Source organism: Chelonia mydas, chromosome 1, assembly GCF_015237465.2.
Source record: "Chelonia mydas isolate rCheMyd1 chromosome 1, rCheMyd1.pri.v2, whole genome shotgun sequence".
NCBI classification, from domain to species: Eukaryota; Metazoa; Chordata; order Testudines; family Cheloniidae; genus Chelonia; species Chelonia mydas.
The window spans coordinates 92591243-92615572 of NC_057849.1; the positions used below are offsets into that span (position 1 = coordinate 92591243).

The 24330-nt window shown below is 41.3% G+C and overlaps 1 protein-coding gene across 1 annotated transcript in view; it reads left to right on the top strand.

Annotated features, from left to right (window-relative positions):
• The window catches only part of GPC5 (glypican 5), a 545513-nt gene extending 521385 nt beyond the window's left edge, over positions 1-24128 (top strand). Inside the window, exon 7 of the mRNA XM_037913674.2 lies at positions 23395-24128. Within this exon, the coding sequence (XP_037769602.2) occupies positions 23395-23619 (225 nt within the window). The 3' untranslated portion in view covers positions 23620-24128. The remainder of the gene's footprint in view (positions 1-23394) is intronic.
• Positions 24129-24330: the final 202 nt, after the last annotated feature.

The window sequence follows — 24330 nt, forward strand, 5'->3', positions numbered from 1 at the left end:
TAGGTGGAAATGCATGTGTCTCTCCCTCTTGACCAGGATATTTCCATTCTGCACAGTCCTCTGACTGTACTGTGAAATCCCCAGCAAAACACAGACTGCCTAAGCAGGCCTGCTTTGCTTCTGTCCTCAGACTAACAGTGTAATTGTCACAGTTGTAGGTTACCACACAATTGTTTCTAAGCAAGCACTTTTATTCTTAATGTAAAAGCATTACAGAAAACATTAAAAGAACCTACATGCTTGCTAATAGCTTACCAGAGATCACCCCCTGACTCCAGCAAGGGATCTGGTTGGTTATTAGGACTTCAAACTCCATAAAGGGGTTTTTCCTGTAGTAAACAGTTCATAACAGGTTTTGCTTAGAAGTAATTTCCCCATGAGTTAGTCCCTCCTTTATCTGATTTGGGTCTCTGCAGAGATAGTGAATAGATAATCAGCCAGACAATGGGATTCTCTAAGGCACAGCTTGAAAAGGATGACTTGGGAGGTAACTTGAATTCTCTTCCCAAGTATTTCCAAGGAACCCCACTCCACTAAAAGTTCAATCTTTTCTGGTCCATTGTTTTAAGAGTCCTTTGAGGCACATAACACTTCCCAGTGTTTTTCTGTCTCCCACTTAAAAGAAGTTGCAAACCATCCTGCCATAGTACATAAACTTTTGCCATTTTAATGCAATTACCTCCTAAGATACTTTAACTTTCTTGAACTGGGCAACCTCATCCTTGACTACTGCTTGCTAGTCTGATCTATCTGTTGCTGACAATTCCCATCTGGCAACGTGAACGTTGCATTGTTCTCCTTCAGTGTGCCCTTGAAATGTTTATTCTGGCTGCCTCGTATGCATTTGCCTGCTTTCCGTTTGCCATACAGCAAGCTGCTTTGGCATTCTAGTGTCATCCATCCTCAATACGTGACCAGCCCAGTGTAACTATGAAGTGACAAGCATAACTTCAATCCCTATGGAGTGACTCTGTTCCAGAGCCTCATTACTGGTAATTTTATTCTGCTATTTGATGCAGAGCATGGCACACAGATGTTATAAATGGAACTTATGTAGAAGCTTAATGTGAATCCTGTATTAGGCCAAGGTTTCTCACCCATACAACACATTAGACAGCACAACCACTTTATGGACTTTTAACTTGGTTTGAAGCTTAATACCATGTTGTTGCCAGTCCTGGTATACTGATGGTGTAAAGGTCCTGTAGCTGTTCTCTGCATGTCTCCTGCATTTGAAAGCCTATGAATGGAACATCTGCTGCTCCTTACTTTGGCCAAAAACTGCATTGTGACTCCAGTAACACACGATTAGTGAAACTCCATAGCAGACAATCAAAGAATATTCTAATCAGAACCTTTCCAGACACAAAGATTGTGGTAACTATTGGACTTTTCAACTTTTTTCTTGTGTATGGTATCACTGGTTTCAATAAGGGGGGGGGGGGGCAATAATAATATGGACATGGCAGAGGTGCTTAATGACTTATTTGTTTCTGTTTTCACCAAGAAGGTTGGTGGTGCTTGGATGTCTAGCATAATGAAAGCCAGTGAAAATGAGGTAGGATCAGAGGCTACAATAGGGAAAGGGTAAGTTAAAATTTACTTAAACAAGTTGGATGTCTTCAAGTCACAAGGGCCTGATGAAATGCATCCTAGAATTCTCAAGGAGCTGACTGAGGAGCTATCTGAGCCATTAGCAATTATCTTTGACAAGTTTCAGAGTAACAGCCGTGTTAGTCTGTATTTGCAAAAAGAAAAGGAGTACTTGTGGCATCTTAGAGACTAACCAATTTATCTGAGCATGAACTTTCATGAGCTACAGTTGACTTCATCGGATGCATACTGTGGAAACTGCAGAAGACATTGTATACACAGAGACCATGAAACAATACCTCCTCCCACCCCACTCTCCTGCTGTTAATAGCTTATCTAAAGTGATCATCAAGTTGGGCCATTTCCAGCACAAATCCAGGTTTTCTTACCCTCCGCCCCCCCCCCCCCCAAACTCACTCTCGTGCTGTATTACCAGATGTTATACCAGCAGGAGAGTGAGTTGGGGGGGGGGCGGAGGGTGAGAAAACCTGGATTTGTGCTGGAAATGGCCCAACTTGATGATCACTTTAGATAAGCTATTACCAGCAGGAGAGTGGGGTGGGAGGAGGTATTGTTTCATGGTCTCTGTGTGTATATAATGTCTTCTGCAGTTTACACAGTATGCATCCGATGAAGTGAGCTGTAGCTCACGAAAGCTCATGCTCAAATAAATTGGTTAGTCTCTAAGGTGCCACAAGAACTCCTTATCTTTGACAAGTCATGGAAGACAGGAGATTCCAGAAGACTGGAAAATGGCACTATATTCACCCATCTATAAAAATGCAATAAGGACAACCTGGGGAATTACAGACCAGTCAGTTTAACTTCTGTACCTGGAAAGATAATGGCACATTCAATAAAGCAATCAATTTGCAAACATATAGAAGATAAGGTGATAAGTAAGTCAGGACAGATTTGTCAAGAACAAATAGTGTCAAAACAACCTGATATAGCTTTCTTTGACAGGGTAACAAGCCTTGTGCATAGGGGGAAGTAGTAGATGTGGTATATCTTGACTTTAGTAAGGATTTTGATACTGTCTTTCATGACCTTCTCATAAACTAGAGAGATGCAACCTACATGGAGCTACTAAAGGTGGGTGCATAACTGGTGAGAGAACCATTCCCAGAGAGTACTTTTCAGTTGTTCAGTCCTGCTATAAGGCTATAATGAGTGGAGTACCACAGGGTCCAGTTCTGTTCAATATCTTCCTCAATGATTTAGATAATGGCATAGAGTACACTTTAAAAGTTTGCAGATGATACCAAGTTGGGAGGGTTTGCAAGTGCTTTGGAGGATAGGATTAAAATTCAAAATGATCTGGACAAACTAGAGAAATGGTCTGAAGTAAATAAGAAGAAATTCAATAAGGACAAATGCAAAGTACTCCATTTAGGAAGGAACAATCAGTTGCACACATACAAAATGGGAAATGACTGCCTAGGAAGGAGTACTGTGGAAAGGAATCTGGGGGTCACAGTAGACCACAAGCTAAATGAGTCAAGAATGTAACACTGTGGCAAAAAGAGAACCTCATTCTGGGATTATTAGCTCCTGCTGTTGTAAGCAAGACATGAGAAGTAAGAATTAGTAAGCAAGATATGAGAATTCTGTCACTGTACTCCACATTGATTAGGCCTTAGCTGGAGTATTGTCCAGTTCTGAGTGCCACATTTCAGGAAAGATGTGGACAAATTGGAGAAAATCCAGAGAACAGCAACAATTTTTTTAATTTTTTTTTTTAAAGCTGGGAACAGGGAACCACAGCCAGTGGGAGCTATGGGGGGCTGTGCCTGTGGACGGTCGAAGTAAACAAAATGTATCATGGCCCGCTAGCGGATTACCCTGATGGGCCACGTGCCAAAGGTTGCCAACCCCTGGTTTAGGTATAGTTAGTCCTGCCATGAGTGCAGGGACTGGACTAGGTGACCTCTCAAGGTCCCTTCCAGTTTTGATTATATGAATGGTGCTCTTTTGAAATCTTGCAGTACATCTTTAGTACTCCATATATTGAGAAATAGTCCATGTAGTCCCCTCAGCAGGATCTCTCACCTATACTTGAGTATTTCTGCAGGAAGTCATCGGACCTGGGAGCCCTGCAGTTCTGCATGCTGCTCATTTTGGTGCTGACTTTGTGAGGGCACAGGGTTGCGTCCATGTTGACATTACCTTTGACTGATCCATTAATATTAGTGCTTTCTCTGTGATGTTCGATGGTGTGTTGAAAAGATTACTGAAATGCTGTTGCTGCTTCTGAAGGATTTCTTCTTTGTCAGAGATCAGCATTAGGCTGTCCTCAATCTTCAAAGGCACTGTAGTGGCACGTGTGGGATCATATATGCCTTTTTAAAGCAGCATAGAAGTCTTTGGTTTCACAACAGTAGGGGTAGCCCTGGGTTTCATCTGCCTTGCATTCCACCATTGATCTTGCATGTCTGTAAGCTTAGATTGGATGTCATAACACAGATTCCTATGTTATAACTGTGCTTACAGAGACATGGGATATAAGAATTTAATGTTGCATCTCATGTTTTGTAGTAAGTAGCTATTGCATTTCTAGATAATTCTTAACAAACAAATCTTTGACATTGTTTTGCCATACCCAAGATGGTCAGAGCAGCTTCATATACTGTTTCACAAAGTCTCCCACTCACTGTTTATATTAGCAGTAGTCATCAAGTCAGCAAGGTGCTGTAATATTACAGATCTGCGCTTGTGTAGCTTCATCTTGTAATCACTTTATTTTGAGCTCTCTGGTTTAGTTGATGACTTGCAACACACTGGTCAAATGATTAATAACAATTTGGAGCAGATGATGTGACTGGAAGAGGGCAAATTATAGTGCCAAAATATAAAAAGGGAAATAGACAACCCAGAGAATTACAGACCAGTCAGCTTAACTTGAGTCCCCAAAAGATAATGGAGCAAATAATTGAGCAATCAATTTGCAAGCCCCTAGAAGATAATAAGGTGACACTAACAGTCAAGAACAAATTGTGTTAAACCAACCCAATAGTTGTCTTTAACAGGGTAACAAGCCTTGTGGATGTGGGGGTCAAGTGGTAGATGTGGTTTATCTTGACTTTAGTAAGGCTTTGGATATTATCTCGCATTACCAAGCAAAATAAAATAAAACACGCAAGTCTATGCCTAATACAGTAAGAAACTGAATGCAGGTAAATACCACCCTCAGAGATGTTCCAATAAGCCTCTTTTTTACAGACTAGACTTCCTCCTAGTTTGGGTCCAGCAATCACTCACACTGCTGCAGTTACTGTCCTTTATTCCAGTTTCTTTCAGGCATCTCTTTGGGGTGGAGAGGCTATCTTTTGTGCCAGCTGAAGACAAAATGGAGGGGTCTCCCAGGGCTTTATATAGTCTCACTTGTGGTGGAAACCCCTCCATCCTTCCCCCTGTGTAGAATCACAGCTACAAGATGGAGTCTTGGAGTCGCATGGACAAGTCACATGTCCATGCATGACTTAGTTCTCTTCAGGAATGTTCCCAGGAAAGCTCAGATGTGGATTGGTGTCTATCAAGGTACATTGTTCACCAAGTACTTCCTTTTACTTGAATAACCCCTTCACACATGTTGATTGAATCTGCCTTAGTTGCTTTCTACAGCAAACACTTCAAATACAAGCATAGAGTCAATGCTCATAACTTCAGATATAAAAATGATACATGCATACGAATAGGATGAATACATGCAGTAGAATATAACCTTTGCAAATATATGTTGCATGGCATATCTAACATAAAACATTCCAGTTATGTCATATTTACATTCAAAAGCATATTTCTATAAAGCATTATAGGGTGCAACGACACAAAGTGGACTGGCCTAGATGACCTAATGGGGTTCTGTCTAGGCCCGTGCTTCTATGATGGTCCATCCAGCAGTCTGCCTGTACTTTTATTATAATAACTATATTAATGCTTAATAATATGTATACTTAGATGCTTGGAATATGTATTTTGGGCAGTATTATCAGCATAATATACGGTGTATGTTAGCCACCATATATTGGTCAACAAGAGTTAAGGCATATGCTGCCATGTGATGTTGCTGAACACCTTAATCCGTTTATTTCATCCATCATTAGTGTTTGAAGTACTCCTTGTTAGAGGTATAAAGGCTTCTATTGTTTGTTTTTAGTTTGGTATACATGAAAATTTAGGTGATCAGTCTACAAAGAGATAATTAGTAACAAATAATACACTTCAAAATGTCTAAGTACAGGAATATGCAGGCTAATGCCCATGGGATGTGCTGTTAGAGTTCTCTAACTTCTAGAATAATCAGTCTGTATATTCTATTGCCTATTTTTTCTCTCCCGAGAAGGAGATGATGCCTTCAAAGATTTCAAATAACGCGAACAATAAAATAATTAGGATAATGGAAACCCTGAGACGGAATATACATATAGAAAGGATTCAAAGGAGAGAGGTTATATATATATATATATATATATATATATATATATATATATATATATATATATATATATATATATATATAAACTTTTTGTGTGTGTGTGTGTATTTTGCTACACTAATACATCTGACCTTATAAATATTTATGCTGGGTTCAAAGCCATCTGTCAACAATTAAAGTATATGTCACATTTAATAACATAGTCTGCATAGATTAGGATTACTATAATTAGAGTATTGTGCGCACATTACAGCTGCAGGGTGGATGATCCAAGCTTTCCCAAGAATCTTAAAAGGCTGCTACTACTTGATATTATTCTGTAGGATATTACCTGATTGCATCTGAATAACTAATGTTGCAGGCACATGCATAGGCAGCGTTTTGAACATGAAGCCAACTTCTCTGAGAAGTTAACATTCTTATCACAACTGCAGAAAGCCTGCATGAGCTATCGATTCGTTCTATCAAACCCATTGTAAGAACGGCTCTGATTGTAAGTGGTCTACTTATATTATGTTTCGTGGAGAACAGGGTTTTTTAATGTGATGAGAAGAAAAAGAAACCTTAATGTTCTTAACGTTTTAGAAAAATAGGCATGGTGCATATTTAGACAGGAGTTGGCAACCAGCATCTCATTTAAAAGTAGTCTGGGGATGAAAAGGATTTAAAAGTTTAGCCTTTCCTACCTGATATGCAACATTTAATGCAAATCTTTTAGTGCACAACACACCTCTGGAGGAGGAACATGGATGTGAAGGACAGAGGAACAGGCTGCTGTTGATAGGAGAGGTAAATTGTGTGAAATGTTTGGCCTTGTTTTAACCTTGCCGAGATTTAATTCACCTTGTTCAAAGGGCTGGCACAGGGCCTTAGTACCACTGTATCCTCAAAAGCAGTGTTTAAGCGACCTTGTGCTGGACATCTGCATAAAGGTGAATAGAAAAGGAGTACTTGTGGCACCTTACACTAACACATTTATTTGAGCATAAGCTTTTGTGAGCTACAGCTCACTTCATCGGATGCATGCAGTGGAAAATACAGTGGGGAGATTTATATATACAGAGAACATGAAAAAATGGGTGTTACCATATACACTGTAACAAGAATGATCAGGTAAGGTGAGCTATTACCAGCAGAAGAGCAGGGGTGGGGAAACTTTAGTAGTGATAATCAAGGTGGGCCATGTCCAGCAGTTGACAAGAATGTGTGAGGAATGGGGCGGGGGAGGAGGGAATAAACATGGGGAAGTAGTTTTACTTTGTATAGTGACACATCCACTCCCAGTCTTTATTCAAGCCAAAGTTAATTGTATCCAGTTTGCAAATTAATTCCAATTCAGCAGTCTCTCGTTGGAGTCTGTTTTTGAAGTTTTTTTGTTGAAGAATTGCCACAGTGGTTCCCTTAACCCACCCAGCAATATTGTTAATCTATCCAACTATACTCTTAGCCCAGCAGAAGAATCTGTCCTATCTCGGGGACTCTCCTTCTGCCCCTCCACTCCCACGAACATGATACAGTTCTGTGGTGACCTAGAATCCTATTTTCAACATCTCCGACTCAAGGAATATTTCCAATACCTCTGAACAACATACTAACCCACAGAGACCTTCCTACCAAGACTACAAAAAGAAGGATTCTGGGTGGACTCCTCCTGAAGGTCAAAACAGACTGGACTTATACATAGAGTGCTTCTGCTGACATGCATGGGGTGAAATTGTGGAAAAGCAGCATCACTTGCCTCATAACCTCAGTCATGCAGAACACAATGCCATCCACAGCCTCAGAAACAACTCTGACACCATAATCAAAAAGGCTGACAAAGAAGGTGCTGTTGTCATCATGAATAGGTCAGAATATGAACAAGAGGCTGCTAGGCAGCACTCCAACACCACTTTCTACAAGCCATTACCCTCTAATCCCACTGAGGGTTACCAAAAGAAACTACACCATCTGCTCAAGAAACTCCCTGAAAAAGCACAGGAACAAATCCGCACAGACACACCCCTAGAACCTCAACTAGGGGTATTCTATCTGCTACCCAAGATCCATAAACCTGGAAATCTTGGACACTCCATCATCTCAGGCATTGGCACCGTGACAGCAGGATTGTCTGGCTATGTAGACTCCCTCCTCAGGCCCTACGCTACCAGCACTCCCAGCTATCTTCGAGACACCACTGACTTCCTGAGTAAACTACAATCCATCGGTGATCTTCCTGAAAACACCATCCTGGCCACTATGGATGTAGAACCCCTCTACACCAACGTTCCACACAAAGATGGAGTACAGTCCGTCAGGAACAGTATCCCCGATAATGTCACGGCAAACCTGGTGGCTGAACTTTGACTCTGTCCTCACCCATAACTATTGCACATTTGGGGACAATGTATACCTTCAAATCAGCGGCACTGCTATGGGTACCCGCATGGCCTCACAGTATGCCAACATTTTTATGGCTGACTTAGAACAACGCTTCCTCAGCTCTCGTCCCCTAACGCCCCACTCTACTTGCGCTATATTGATGACATCTTCATCATCTGGACCCATGGAAAAGAAGCCCTTGAGGAATTCCACCATGATTTCAACAATTTCCATCCCACCATTAACCTCAGCCTGGACCAGTCCACACAAGAGATCCACTTCCTGGACACTACGGTGCTAATAAGCAATGGTCACATAAACACCACCCTATACCAGAAACCTACTGACCGCTATGCCTACCTACATGCCTCCAGCTTTCATCCAGACCACACCACACGATCCATTGTCCTCTACGATGCAACCGCATTTGCTCCAACCCCTCAGACAGAGACAAACACCTACAAGCTCTCTATCAAGCATTCTTACAACTACAATACCCACCTGCTGAAGTGAAGAAACAGACTGACAGAGCCAGAAGAGTACCCAGAAGTCACCTACTACAGGACAGGCCCAACAAAGAAAATAACGGAAGGCCACTAGCCATCACCTTCAGCCCCCAACTAAAACCTCTCCAACGCATCATCAAGGATCTACAACCTATCCTGAAGGACGACCCATCTCTCTCACAGATCTTGGGAGACAGGCCAGTCCTTGCTTACAGACAGCCCCTCAACCTGAGGCAAATACTCACCAGCAACCACACACCACACAACAGAACCACTAATCCAGGAACCTATCCCTTGCCAACTGTGTCCACCTATCTATTCAGGTGACACCATCATAGGGCCTAATCACATCAGCCACACTATCAGAGGCTCATTCACCTGCACATCTACCAATGTGATATATGCCAGCAATGTCCCTCTGCCATGTACATTGGCCAAACTGGACAGTCTCTACATAAAAAAATTAATGGATACAAATCAGACGTCAAGAATTATAACATTCAAAAACCAGTTGGAGAACACTTCAATCTCTCTGGTCACTCGATTACAGACCTAAAAGTGGCAATTCTTCAACAAAAAAACCTTCAAAAACAGACTCCAACGAGAGACTGCTGAATTGGAATTAATTTGCAAACTGGATACAATTAACTTAGGCTTGAATAAAGACTGGGAGTGGATGGGTCATTACACAAAGTAAAACTATTTCCCCATATTTATATTTCTCCCTCCTCTCCCCCCCCTCTCCCCCCACTGTTCCTCACACGTTCTTGTCAACTGCTGGAAATGGCCCACCTTGATTATCACTACAAAAGAGTTCCCCCCCCCCGGCCCACTCTCCTGCTGGTAATAGCTCACCTTAATAGATCACCTAAGTGATCACTCTCGTTACAGTGTGTATGGTAACACCCCATTGTTTCATGTTCTCTGTGTATATAAATCTCCCCACTGTATTTTCCACTGAATGCATCCGATGAAGCGAGCTGTAGCTCACGAAACCTTATGCTCAGATAAATTGGTTAGTCTCTAAGGTGCCACAAGTCCTCCTTTTCTTTTTGCAGATACAGACTAACACGGCTGCTACTGGGAAACCTGTCAAAGGTGAATGACACCAAAGAATAGGCAGTATGTAGTACAATAATTCTAGACAACTGGTGACAATCATTACATAAAGCACCTTGGCTCAGATCTACAAAGATATTTAGGTTTCTAAACCCCTTAGGTGTTGAAGTCCCAGGTTCAGGCTCCACTGCAATCCACAAAACGCCTGCTCAGCTGCTACCTAACCCTGTAGGCACTTACATTTTTTTTGCTGTAAAATTTCCCTAGGTACCCAAGTTTCTGCCTTTGGTCATATACAGTGCTGCCTCACTCTCGCCGGAGTGCAATCGCCAAACCAGGGGAACATAGTACTCTTCCCGCTATCTTCCCCTTGGGTGCAATCTGCTAGGTGTACTCAGAGGCCAACTACTAGACCAGGTTCCATTCAAAATCTTCATGTGGTGGTGCCCCCTTAACTTTTAGCCCAGTGATTAGAGCGCTCACCTGCAAGATGGGAAATCCAGGGTCCAGTCTTCCTGCTCAATGACTTGAAGATGTTCCACTATGAATAAATTAACAGGAGAGATTGAGACACTGTGGTCATCAGAATATCTCCTAGCCCACTCTCATGAGGAGACAGTGTTCAAATCCTTCCTCCCCTTCCAGTACAATGGGGAATTGAACCTGGGCCTTGCACACCTTACATGAGTGCACTCACCGCATCCTTCTCCTCTGATCACTTTGTGTGGCGTGAGGTAGAAACCTAATTTATTTTCACAAACACCTGGCTCTGGGAGAGGGGTTCCTGATTGTAGATCACTAGCAGAATTAGGCATCTCCCTGCAGTCTGGATTTAGGTGCTGAATTCCATAAGAGGAGCAGGGTTTAGGACAGACCCCTCTTATTGGCATCTCTGATTATGTTAGGCAGCTCCCTGTCTAGTGTGCTGACTTTTGTGGATCACATTTTCAGTTGTCAGTCTCTCCCCATGCATGGCATAGGGAGAGTAGCTGCCTAACTTAAGCTTTGTGGATTGGGTAGTTGTACCAATGATTTTCTAAATGACTAAATGTTAGGTGTTGCAATGCTTAAGTCCCCTTGTGGATTCAGGTCCTCATGAATGCATTTGGTATACTGGGCCATGTATTAGCATGCCTAATCCTAATGAAGCCAGGTTACCACCACAGATGCCAACAAGTGTAAGTGTGTGTTTGTGTGTGTGTGTGTGTGTGTCTTTTTCGCACATGGTCAGCAGCAAAAAGGGCTGCACAAGCTCTTGTTATAAATTCGGGCCAGTGGTCTGTAATACAGGGCTATGGCACAGTATGAGGGATTTTGTTTAGTGAGGTAGAGGTAATCTCTACTCCAAGGAGTTTACCCTTTGGTAATTATTTTTGGATTTTTCTGGATTACCTCTATATCTGAGGGAATCTCTACAAAAGTAATCCTCCCCCTCCCAGTGTATTAATAGCAACACTGTTGTGGTTAGTGCAGGATAAATTAAAATTATCTTTTATTCTGGAGTAGAAACTAGTTCTATATCCAATTTTTTTTACTGGTGTGTTCTCCCAGATCATTTTACAGAGCAATTAAAATATTCTCTAATGAACAGGAAAAAGTGAGTAATTGTTGAGTGAACATTTGTATTTTTTTTTGTAAATGTCTATTAAAAATAATATAGGAGGCACTCGTGTGTGTGTGTGTATAGTCCACAAAATAATTTTTAGGTTGCATGGGTGGTGGTTTTCTTCATTGAGACATTTTATTTTTTTAGGGATCTTAAGTATATATAATTTTTGGGGGCTACTTATTCCTTCAGTGATTTTTTTTGCTAAGACCTCAGACTTTCTTTAGCGTCCAATAAATGGAATTTTAAGCAGTAGAGCGAGATGAAGTGTCACATTCTGTCTTTTGTTTTGCATCACTGATTTTTGTAATAGGTGTCCGCTATATATATTTGAACCTCTCATACTTTGCTGTGATAGGGCAAGTTTATAAATCCCTCACAGAAGCACTTGTTACATTTCATGCCCACTTAAACTGCACACTGTATAGTGCTTTATGTAAACTGCTGCTATCTTCTTGTCAGCCATCCGCAAGACCTAGATACTACAATGGTAGGCACTTTACACATGCAAAAGGATTAGAAAGATAGAGCATAGTTACTTAAGTGCAGGTCACAAGTCCCTCATGAGCCAAACATGCTGTCATGATTCTGTGGTGGTAAACATAATACAGCTATCTTGCAGGCAATCTTCCATCATCCGTTCAGAAGTCTTTGAAACCTGAGGCATCCCTCCAAAAAGGACATTAACTCTGTTCATGGACGCTTTTACCTGCTTATTCTTATTATGCTGCTGCTGACAACTGGCATATCTAAAAATGGCTCGTGGACCAAGTCCATCTTTCATGTGCCCAGTAATTGTTAGCCAGCCTTCACAGTGCACAAAGATCCTTCCTTTCCCTAGGCGAGAAAGCACTAGTATTTAAAGTCCTGGATAAGGAATTGACAGGATTTACTGATGTTCTTCTCTCACATTAATTTGTTGATTATTTTGCAGTATCTCCTGTATGTCAATATCACCTGCCTACTTTAACAGATGGATCCTAGAGAAATTTCCCTCAAGCAATATCATTTAACTGCTAACAGCATTATCAATATTCATCAGCTTCTTGGCATCTGTATAATGCCATAGAATGGCACACAGAATCTCTATCCGGGTCACTGCTGCTGCTTGTTGCCTGTCAAGTGTGAAAGGAGACAGCGACTGAATCATAACCAGCTTCCTTGCTACTTGTGACCTTTTTGCTTCTTATTGCAACATCATCCTACTCCCTTCCTTTCAGAAAATAAGGTGTTGGCACGGCATGTGAAACAGGGCATGCCTGCACTGTGAATTTCTCCTACACAGCTGCTGTGGAGATAAGAAATCAGCATTATGGCCTTTTTTTCAGGTCAGCATAGTCTTCCATTGTGTTAGCACCCAGGGACCCAGTGACTATATCAATTAGCACCAAAAGGAGTTGTCCCCCAGAAAAATCCTCCGTTCCAGTTTCTGGAACATCAGAATCTGTCTTCATATAGACAGCCAGACTGTGTGTTCTCTTGCCCTCCATTCCTGATTTCCTGCGTAAATTTGGATAATTGGTCATAGTTTTCTGTGGTGTAAGAACTGTCATCTTCAAATGGGCCAAAAATAAGGAATCCATACTGAAGTTGCTTCCTTTATCTAGCTATTCTCACCTTTAGTGGTACCTTTTTTTAATGTCTTTTTTTCCCTCCAGACAACAACTTGTACCACTGCTGTGTGTGAAATGCTCTGATGCCTCAACTGGAAGAGGGGAAAGAAGAAGGTGTGGGGGGGTGTTTTTCGTCTTTCTCAGGGTGCTGTGTTTCATTTATAAAACTATAAATGTGAGGCTTAATTATAATGTCAAAGAGATGGAAATGAATTCATTTCCCCAGCTATATGCAGAAGTTAGGAAGGATTTAATAAGGCACTCAGAGGGCTAAATTTAGGTATGCAGGCCTCAAACTGACTGAAATTCAATCAGTTCTTTGGCTGTATAGTCAAGAGGGGATTAAATAATTCCAGTGTCCCACATTTATATGATTAGTCACAACTCAATCAAATAACTAATATTAATGACACAAGAGCAACAGACTCTCAGGAGCAGTTTCCCTAAGACAAGGTTCTGTATAGCGTAACATATTAGACTTAAATTATGCAGTAAGGTCCTCAACTTCATGCAGTGTAGCTGAACAGAATTGTGAGGCAAAGAAAGAGTTAGGCTCCAATTCACGAGTGGGACTTTGGTCCAATAGTGTTCAGGAACTCCACATGGTACCTGTCACCTCTTCTGAGCCTTTAGAATGCCATGGTCTCTTTGACTACTAGTTGTCCCTGCTCCCTCTCTAATCTCTGCTGGATATATAGTCTCCCATTCTGTAGAATGTGTAAGGCTGCATGGTGGTGACATTTTAAGAGTTGCTTCATGCTGCCCCCTCAGCCAGCCTGGAGCGGGAAAGCGCAACCTCCCACCACCACATCTGAGAGGAGGTTTAGGAGGGCTCATGATTACTCTTTCCCCTACTGCTGCCTTCCTCATGCTGCCTCCCATTCTGCCCTTTTACGGGAACAGAGCAGTAGCAGGCACAGGGAATCTACTGAACTCCCCCCTCATGGAGAAACCACTGCACAAAAAGCCTGGTGAGAGGGAGAAAGGGTAAGAAGATACAATGATCAGTGCCATTTTCTATTGTAAAATATCTGGGAGGAAATGCAGATTTTTCTGACAGAGCTGATCCTTCCCTTTTTTGAGGTACTGAGAGAGACGCGTAGGGAGTTCCACTTCCTTCGCAAAAGGAGGCAAAGCTAGAAATTGACAGGCCTTTTCCGATACAAACCTTCCCAAACACAATCTCACCTTCTGCTATCATGTCCTAAGACTGACTGAGCCCCCAGGTAAACACCCAGCAACTACTCCCCCACACTCACCTACTGCTCCACTGATCCCAGCAGCTTGGTGTTCTACTGCTTGCACAATAGTTCCTGTGCCCCTAGCCCTGCTCAGCCTCTGAGTTCTGCTGCCTTCCTCTGATGTGTCTCCCAGGGCTGCTGTGGGAGCTCATTCTCACATCCATGGTGTGTAGCAAAACCCAGAAGAGGAAAGGAGGAGAAAGCTGCTACAATGCCCCTCGATATTCCGAGCCTCTGGAATATCTGTCTCACTGCCTTGGTAACTACACTCTTAGAAAAATGGAGTCAAAATAGCTTCAGATTCTCCTGGGCACAGGAAATATTCTCAGTCAATATAGGAACCAGACCCAATGCCATATGCAGGACTGTAAACCCCATGTGTTCAAAAATCACAAGATTGGCTTAAAAATCATGAGACTTTAAAAAATAAAATCAAAGTTCTTTTTATTTGCCTTCTGGATTCAGAGTCCTTTAACATGCACTGATCTTATGTTTATAAGGTTTTCTTAATGAGAAGGAGGGCCAGAAATGAACTTTGAATGAATATCTCAGCATTCATTTTAAATCTGTTTATCCAGGCAGATGGGGCTTTAACACGAACATCAAATATTGTGGAACTCATGATAAAATTGCTAGAGTTGCCATCACTGTGTTTCTTCAATTGTGTTGCAACTACCATCTAACTCTTGTGGTGGCCTTTTTATTAAGGCACAGGGAGTTTGCATTTAGTATTTAGATTACATAGCTCCAACAAAATAGACACCAGACCCTGCAGTGAACTGCTGCCTGCAGTCCCAGAGCCTGCCTTCCAAAATGAAGGATGATTTTTTTTATCTCAGCAGACATACCCATATTCTTACATACTAAGAGCAGCTGCTGCTCCACCCAATCCTGTTCAAAACTGAAATTCTGAGTTCAGTTTCCACAACATTTAAATTCGCCGAGAGAATGTACTGCATGGCAATTTGTCTTTGTGGAAGCACTATGAATTCAGTATAAGATATGAGTGTTAGGGTTTGTCTGCATAGCAAGTTGCTGAGTGCTAGTCACTCTCTGGGACTTTTACTGAATTGTAGTAGAGTCCACACAGCAAGTTAATGCATGGCAAACTTGTGTAAATTCAAACCTCTGCTTGCATGCAGTAACCTGTCGTTTCGACAAGCTTTTAGTTTTGTGGTGATTTCACATACCTCTAGTCTCAATCACATACTACTGACCATGGACTGATAATCTAGAAATGAAACCAAGAATTGCTGCTTTGTCCTAGTTTTCCATTTTCATTACAAGCTATGGTCATGAGAATGGATCTTATTTTGTGTAATATGTGATTTTAATGTATTCTGTCATGAGGAGAATTATATAAAAGGGAGTACATTACATATTCGGTTCAAGGGAGAAGTAAGCTGTAAAGTGCTGAAGTCTTCCTTTTGATTGGCATAATATGCCCCTTCCCTAGCAGATCAGTGAAGTAATAAACAAGCAAAGACACCAAAACAGTAATCAATTAAAATGTGCAGAATATCGAAAAGGTCAAAGCAGTTTAGCCATAATTAGATTATGTGAATAATCATTTTAACTGAAAAACAAAACAAAATAAACTTAGTTTATCTCTTGTCATAATTATTTAAAAGAAATATCCAAATTGAGGTTCATATTGATCTTTTCTGCATATACTCCTCTTCTGCAAGTTTGCTGCAGATCTTCTTATCAGCCTGAGGTACTCTTGTTCTTTGGATTATGTTTTTAGTTGATTTTGCTGTATAATCTTATTTACAAAATTAATTCAAATTAGGGTGTCCAGATGGCCTGATATTTGGGACTTTTTTTTTATATAGGCACCTATTACCCCCAACCCTCTGTCCTGATTTTTCACATTTGCTATCTGGTCACCCTAATTCAAATCGACTTAGAATTAAACACTGTCACATGGACTGAAAAGTGTCCAAAGGTCCATAAAGAAAGAGAAATAATTTGTCAAATTGGAGCGAGGTGTCTCTGGGAATATCACAGTAAGGTGACATGTTAATGAAATCTACTGTTACAAAGATCAGTGATGGCAAAGGGACTACAGAAGCAAATAAGGTGCTAATGCCTGAAGTTCCAAAACTCCCCATGGATTTCACCTAGAATTCAGAGCTAAATTTGCATAAATAGTTCTCATTTACTAGTTTTTTTTTGTTTATCATAGTTTTCTATAAGGGTACTGTTTAGAAAAGTGTTTTGTCCAAAGCTTTTTATAGATAGCTAGATATTTTAATTCTCAAGTTTTATTTATCATTGCAGTGTTCTTTCACTTAGTGTAGTGTCATTTTGCAAACTGTTAGCTGGATAAATTCTTAGCAGGATGTATGCACTGTGTATATTGTCAGCCTGCAAAGGGTTGAAAGAACACTATGAAGGTTTTCAAATATTTGCAACTTTTATTTGTACGGTGGCCTGTAGCTAACAGTTGAGGTCCTACTGTCCTAAGTGCTATAGACACCTGTAACTAGACAGTCCCTTGTCTAAAAAGCTCATATGGAAAGTACCCCCTGCTGAAAAGAGTGTGCAGTGCAGATGCAGCTATATTTAGTCTAGTTCTTCCCTTTCTCTCCTCCCCAATTCAGTCTTGCAACGTCACAGATATATTAAAGATAGGAGTCCAAATAAATTGATGTAGCTTCACTGAGTCATTAGAAACATATTGACATACCAGCTGAGGATCTGTCTTCTATTTATATGAATTTTATTCTTGCAATAAATTACCCTGGATATGCAGCTTTTATCACATGTGCACATTGTATCATACCAAACATGTATCAGTTTGGACTTGACTTGTCAGAACATATTTCACATAGAGTAGAAGTGCTGTTAGGTGGAAATTAGGGAATATCACTTCTGTATTTTTATTAAGCAGGGAAACAGGTTTTTGAGGCTATCACTTTCAGTAAAGTCAACGATCTTGCTAAATAATGGCCATTAAAGCTATAGCAAAAGGTAGCCTTGGAATGGGGAACTGCTTATTGCAAGTGTTAAGATATGAAAGTGGCTTGCGCCAACAGAAACTGATATTATTTAGCCAAATATCTCTAAGAGACCAAAAGGTATAATAAGACTGAAAAGGGGACACTGGCTGTTGTACAGAAGACAGATTTTTCTATCCTATTCCCCCTTCAATAGTACCTCTGGTGAAATATTACACTGGTGAAATACAGCTGTAACTTCACCTTGGTATAATAATGAGCTCTAACGCCTAGGAGATCTAAAGTATTCCAGTCTACAATGGAGGAAGATATTTGAAATCTGGGGGCTTTGACATTGAGCAGAAAGACATGATTGTCAGAAGCTGGTATTTTGACAGGATACCTGGTCAAGAGAGGGAGATAAAGGATGCATCTCTGATTACTCCTGCGGAGATTCTGCACAACTGTGCATGCACAGAATTACTGTTCCCCCATAGATTTCTTTGCTTCCCACAGAAAAATGACTTTCTGATGGGGAAGAAAAGGGAAGCCACAAGAGCAGTCATATGACCCTCCCCAGCAGTATGTTTCAGGTGCCCTAGGCAGCTGGTAGAGAGGTAAATCACTGTGGGGCACAGGGCGGGACTGGAAAAGTCTGGGCTGGCTCCTCCTATCTGCATCAGGCTCAGCTGCTAGTCCCAGCTGGGCAAGGGAGGGACAGGACTTCCTCTTCCCCTGCACAGCATCTGGGGCTGTGTCAGACCCACCCCAGATTTCTCCCCTGGCTGTAGGAAGCTCTGCAAACTGCCCCTTCCTGCACTTCTTGCACCCATCGTTCCTCAGCTGCAGGGGAGCTGCTCCCCTATCTGCTCAACCCAGTGCATCCAGACTCCCTCATACCCAGACCCTCCCACTGAGCATCACCCCCCAAACACACCCACAACCCGACAAGTCCCATCCCCCTGCATCGGGACCACTCCAACAAGCCACCTGGACCCCCACCCTACCAAGCCTCAACCAGCTGCACCTAGATCCGCACCCCACTGAGACCCACACCCCCATTGAGCCCCAACCACCTTCACCTGGACCCCCTTGCATAGTCCCATTACCATTGCACTCAGAACCCCCCAACAAGCCCCTGTTTATCCAGATCCACCACTGAGCCACCTGCACCCAAATTCATAGAATCATAGAATATCAGGGTTGGAAGGGACCTCAGGAGGTCAGCTAGTCCACCCCCCTGCTCAACGCAGGACCAATCCCCAACTAAATCATCCCAGCCAGGGCTTTGTCAAGCCTGATCTTAAAAACCCTCTAAGGAAGGAGATTCCACCACCTCCCTAGGTAACCCATTCCAGTGCTTCACCACTCTCCTAGTGAAAAAGTTTTTCCTAATATCCAACCTAAACCTCCCCCACTGCAACTTGAGACCATTACTCCTCATTCTGTCATCTGGCACCACTGAGAACAGTCTAGATCCATCCTCTTTGGAACCCCCTTTCAGATATTTGAAAGCAGCTATCAAATCCCCCTCATTCTTCTCTTCTGCAGACTAAATTCCCTCAGCCTCTCCTCATAAATCATGTGCTCCAGCCCCCTAATCATTTTTGTTGCCCTCTGCTGGACTCTTTCCAATTTTTCCACATCCTTCTTGTAGTGTGGGGCCCAAAACTGGATACAGTACTCCAGATGAGGCCTCACCAGTGCCAAATAGAGGGGAGTGATCATGTCCCTCGATCTGCTGGCAATGCTCATACTTGTACAGCCCAAAATGCCGTTAGCTTTCTTGGTAACAAGGGCACAGTGTTGACTCATATCCAGCTTCTCATCCACTGTAACCCCTAGGTCCTTTTCTGCAGAACTGCTGCCTAGCTGCTTGGTCCCTAGTCTGTAGCAGTGCAGATTGCCCCACATAGATTCCTCGCAACCCACACCTGGGTCCCCCCACACTAAGCCTCTCCACACTTGGATCCTGCCTTGGTGAGCCTGCCTGCCCACACCTGGTGCACCTGGCATGGAGGGTCAGGGCCCTGGGGTGTTTCTCATGCAGGCCCTGTCCTTGTGCTGTCAGGGTGGGTACAGCCTCACCGCTGAATTCATGTTCTGGGTAGGGGAGCTGTACAGTGATCTCCCAGCTCTGTGTAGCCAGTGACCTGTGCTCCCCAGGCTGGAGCCTCCACATTTATTTGATTTTTGCAGATTTTTTTAACTTGGCAAAGTTGCCTAAAATCTGATGTTGCCGAGCTGCTCTGCACCTAATGTTAATTGCATAATTTGGGGAACCCTGCCAATACCCTACTGAGCACTTAAGGGATGACCCTGTTGATTTAGGCACCCCCACTTTTTTTTTCACTCCCCCGGCCTCTGAGAGCTTTGGGAGTAAGGCACCTACACTTACCCATAGGGCTCAGGAAGAAACCTGGTTAATTTAAGTACCTGCCCTTTCCCTCAGGGCTCTATGGGTTTGCAGGACCTTTTTCCGGTGAAAAAGCCTTACATAGCTGTGCTTTAAACATCCATTTATTAGCAACACACACAATACATATGCCAAGTAAATCTATTATGCTTTATTAGCAACAGGACATTACCCCCACCCCCCCACCCCCAATGTTAGTGGTGAATTTCCTGAGTTTCACCCAAGGCTGGTCAAGACTAATTTAATATGGGAGTGAATTATGTCCCAGGCCTACACTAAGCTCTGGCAGGATTCTCAAACAAGGCATTCTTCTGCCAGCCATGCCTACAGGGCCTGATCTGATAGACATTAATAGTGCACACCTAAGCCACAGAAGATAATGAGGGTAGAACACTCACCTGGGAGGTGGGAGACCCAGTTTCAAATCCTCACTCTGCCTGATTTGGAGAAGGGACTAGAATCATGTTTCCTCCGGTCCAGTGCAGTGTCCTAACCCTTAGGTTATTATGTATTCTGGGATGAGTGTCTCTCTGGCTGAAGCTGTTCCATATTTGTTGGAGTTGGGATTTGAAACTGGGTCTCCCAGGTAACTCTATAACCTGGTAGCTAGTACATTCTTACTCCTTCTGGCTCTTATAGATTGTGATAATGTCACCCCTAGCCTTCTTTTTAATAAGCTAAATAGATTGAGGTCTTGAGTTTGTCACTATAAAGCATGTTTTCTAATCCTCCTTGTGGCTTTTCTCTGAGCCATCTCCAATTTATCAACATCCTTCTTGAAGTGTGGACACCAGTGCCAAATACAGAGGTTGTATTACCTCCCTAGTCATACTTGAGATTCCCCTGGCTATCTATCCAAGGATTGCATTAGCCCTCTCAGTGGCAGATCATGTTCAGCTGATTATTCACCAGGACCCCAAGTCTCTTTCAAAGTCACTGCATCCTGGGATAGTCTCCCATCCTGTAAGCATGACCTATATTCTTTGTTCCTAGTTGTATGACTTACGTTAAGCCGTAGTGAAATTCATATTGTTTGCTTATGTCCAGTTTACTAGATGATCTAGATCACTCTGTAGCAGTGATCTGCCCTCTTTGTTATTTACCAGTCCTTCAATCTTTGTGTCATGTGCAAACTTTATCAGAAATGATTGTTTTCTTCCAGGACACTGATTAAAAAAATTAAATAGCTATGGGAACAAGAAACAATCCCTGTGGGACCTCATCAGAAACATATCTGCTTGATGATGATGATTTCCCCATTTATAATTACAGTTTGAGACCTGTTAGCTAACTTTTAATCTACTTCAGTGTGCCACATTGATGTTGTATCAGTCTAGTTTCTTAATCAAAATGTCGTGTGGTACCAAGTCAAATGCCTTTCATAAATCTGAGTGTTTTACAATTAATTGTATTACATTATCAACCAAACTTGTAATCACAATAAAAAAGGTCTATTTTTCATAAACCCATATTTATTGGTATTAATTTTATTACCCTCTATTACTTCTTTATTAATCAAGAGCTATATCAACTGCTCCATTATCCAGCTGACAGGCCTATAAATTCCCCTTTTCCCTTTTTAAATATTGGCACAATAGCTTCTTCTAGTCCTCTGAAATTTCCCCAGTGTTCCAAGACTTATTAAAAATCAGCATTAATGGTCTAGAGACCTTCACTGCCAGCTCTTTTAAAATGCTTGGATACAAATTATCTGGGTAATTACTTACTACAAAAAGGATACGCCAAAGAGGCTAAGACACAATGTTCTGTTGCTTGTTTTCCAAGTTAAGTCAAGATCCTTTGACTTTCACATAATGGGAAGGTATTGTCATTACTGTCCAATTGTGGTATTCGTTAAGTGTATACAATCAGAAAATCTCCAATAATAAACTGCATTTCCTTTCCCCTTTACATTACAGCTTTATATAAAATATGCAGCAAAACAAAATAAACATAAAATGTCCCTAAAATTACGTTTACTTATAATCTCAGTAGTGAAATAAAACTAGCTTTTAAAAAGCACAAAGATCTTAACACTGAATAAAGAACTTCTTTTTTTAATTAGGACTGAGCCATGCTTTGCAGAGAACAACCAATGAGAGAGAGAGATGTGAATTTATGTCAAGGGGTGCATTTCTTCATTTTGTATAATTAAGCAAATAGCTTGAAGAGGAAACCAAAATAAAAAACGCTAAATTGTTCTTTCACTTCTTAATCACTACTATCTGCCATACATTCAAAGAAAAGTTTTGATAGGGTTGGAGAGCATTGTTTTGTTTTTTTTTCCAATGTCAAATTTATAGTTAAAGCAATTTCATAGGGACCCCTGGGTTCTCATGATTCAAATCCTAGGCTAGTGCTGTTCTGTAGGTGGAAAGATTAGAGAACTCAAAACATGTTTACTGTGGGCTAGTATTTAGATAACTAGGGAAAATATAAAGTCTTAATCCAATCCTGTTTTAAGATGGACACAGAGATCTAGGATGTAAAGGAGAAACACATCTCAAGCTGTGATCTTGTCAATCTCTCAAACTTAGCAGTGTTGAGCCTCGTCAATAACATACATAGAGGGGAGTTATACAAGGAAAACCCATCTGTGGCAGGATTTGTTGGTGATGGGGCAGCATGGGGTACTCATGCTGCTGAGTCAACATTGAACTTAATGTCCCAGGCATGACGTCATGGGGCACTGGTCTCGTAGAAGTGTGGTTGAAGTACTAAGTTCTTGTTCTCATTTAAGGGTCACATTACTTTTGGCAATAGTAATTTGAATCCAAAAATCTGATGCCTGGAACTATGAACCCTCCATCTTCGCCAAACAATTTTTAATATGCAAAATTTAGAGGCTGCTTTCAAAAATTTTACCCCAAGTGTGAACTGTTGAAACGATGAAGTAACTAATATATACCATAATTGCTTTAAGGGGAAAAAAATCTTGGACTGTTGTAATAAAGAATCCCAGGGACAGAGCCTCAGCTAGTGTAAACTGGTGCCACTTCATAGAAGTCAAGGTAACAGCACCAATTTACATTAGCAGATGCTCTGGCCCTGGTACTGTTCTATGAATTACTGTATGTAATTTCAGATAAAATAAGAAATTACAACTTAATCTGGAATATGTACTGATCTGAATCTTTTCGGAAGCTCAAGAAAGTGTAATGACATTTACATATACACTGAACTTTGGAGATAAAAGTGCTATGTGAATAAATACTACTAATTAATCACTAAACCACTATAAGTATTAATATTTACATTTTATATATGGGGAAGAGGCAGAGAGTCCAACTGACTTGGCCAGTCTGGTAGACCAGCAATTGAAGCTGAGGAAATCCGGGTTCTGAGCTCCGTCCCCATGATCAAATTTTAAAATATACACCTTTGGGCATCTCTGCAACCCCCAAAAAACCTGAAGTAGGCTGGCTAGAATCCAGAAACGTTCAGTAAATATAACAAGATTGCCTGATCTTGTCAGTCCAGCCACCTGATTTCCAGACTGGAGGTTTGGATATTAGAGAAGCATGTGAACTTTTGGAAGCTCGTCCAAACTAAATTTCTGAACCTTTTGAAGCTATCTCATATCTGTTGATGATTGGAATATTTTATTTTGTGCTTGCAGCGGTTGCAGGGCAAATCACTTCCTAAACATGAGAAGTGGGGTCTACTACAAACGGGCAGTGGTGGAAGTATGGATGAACAAGTCAGTGGAGACTGTGATGATGAGGATGGTTGCGGAGGATCAGGAAGCGGGGAAGTGAAGAGAATCCTGCAAATTACTGACTGTAAGTCCTATGATTCTACCTCCACTTATTTAAGTGTTTTTAAGAGTGAATTAGTGTATTAGCCTCTAAGGAATACTACTGGTCTACTTTTGGAGATGATTGTGGTAAATTTATCTAAGCAAAATAGTTGAGCTTCATGAAGTAGAACATGTACAAAATAAGACTGAAAATTATCTAAAGATAGGAATTATATCTACATGTTCATCTACATTGCAATGAACTTTATCCTAATCTGTATCTTCTTAATGTGACTGGTGTCTGTTGGCACACATTTGGTGTACTGCAAATCATGATACTTGTACAATGATGTTTTAATCCAACTAAATAGTGGTAGAATGTCTTGGACATGATGAATTACTGGTTTAACATAATAGATACAATTTTCAGTTGAATAGGGACATCTTTCAAATCTTCCCTAGAAACATGGGAGAAAACAATGTACAACCACATTGTGGTAAGTGGATTTGGCCATTACTATTCTATTAAATTGACTATAGCCAGTGACCACTCCTAAATAACCAGATACGGTAATGGCATGCTATTGAACCACAGGTATGTGGTGGTTTTGTGATCATGCTAAATCTTTCAAAACATTCAATACTAATGGAAAAGAAAATAATAAAATGGTTACTATAAAACCCCAAAGTGCTATTGGCTACCTCATGTTATACTTTTTATGTATTTTTAAATCTTCTTATAGACTTTTGAAATATAATTTTGCTAAGTATTTTAAGGAAGCGAGGTACCCACCACCCATTGAATTTCAATGGGAT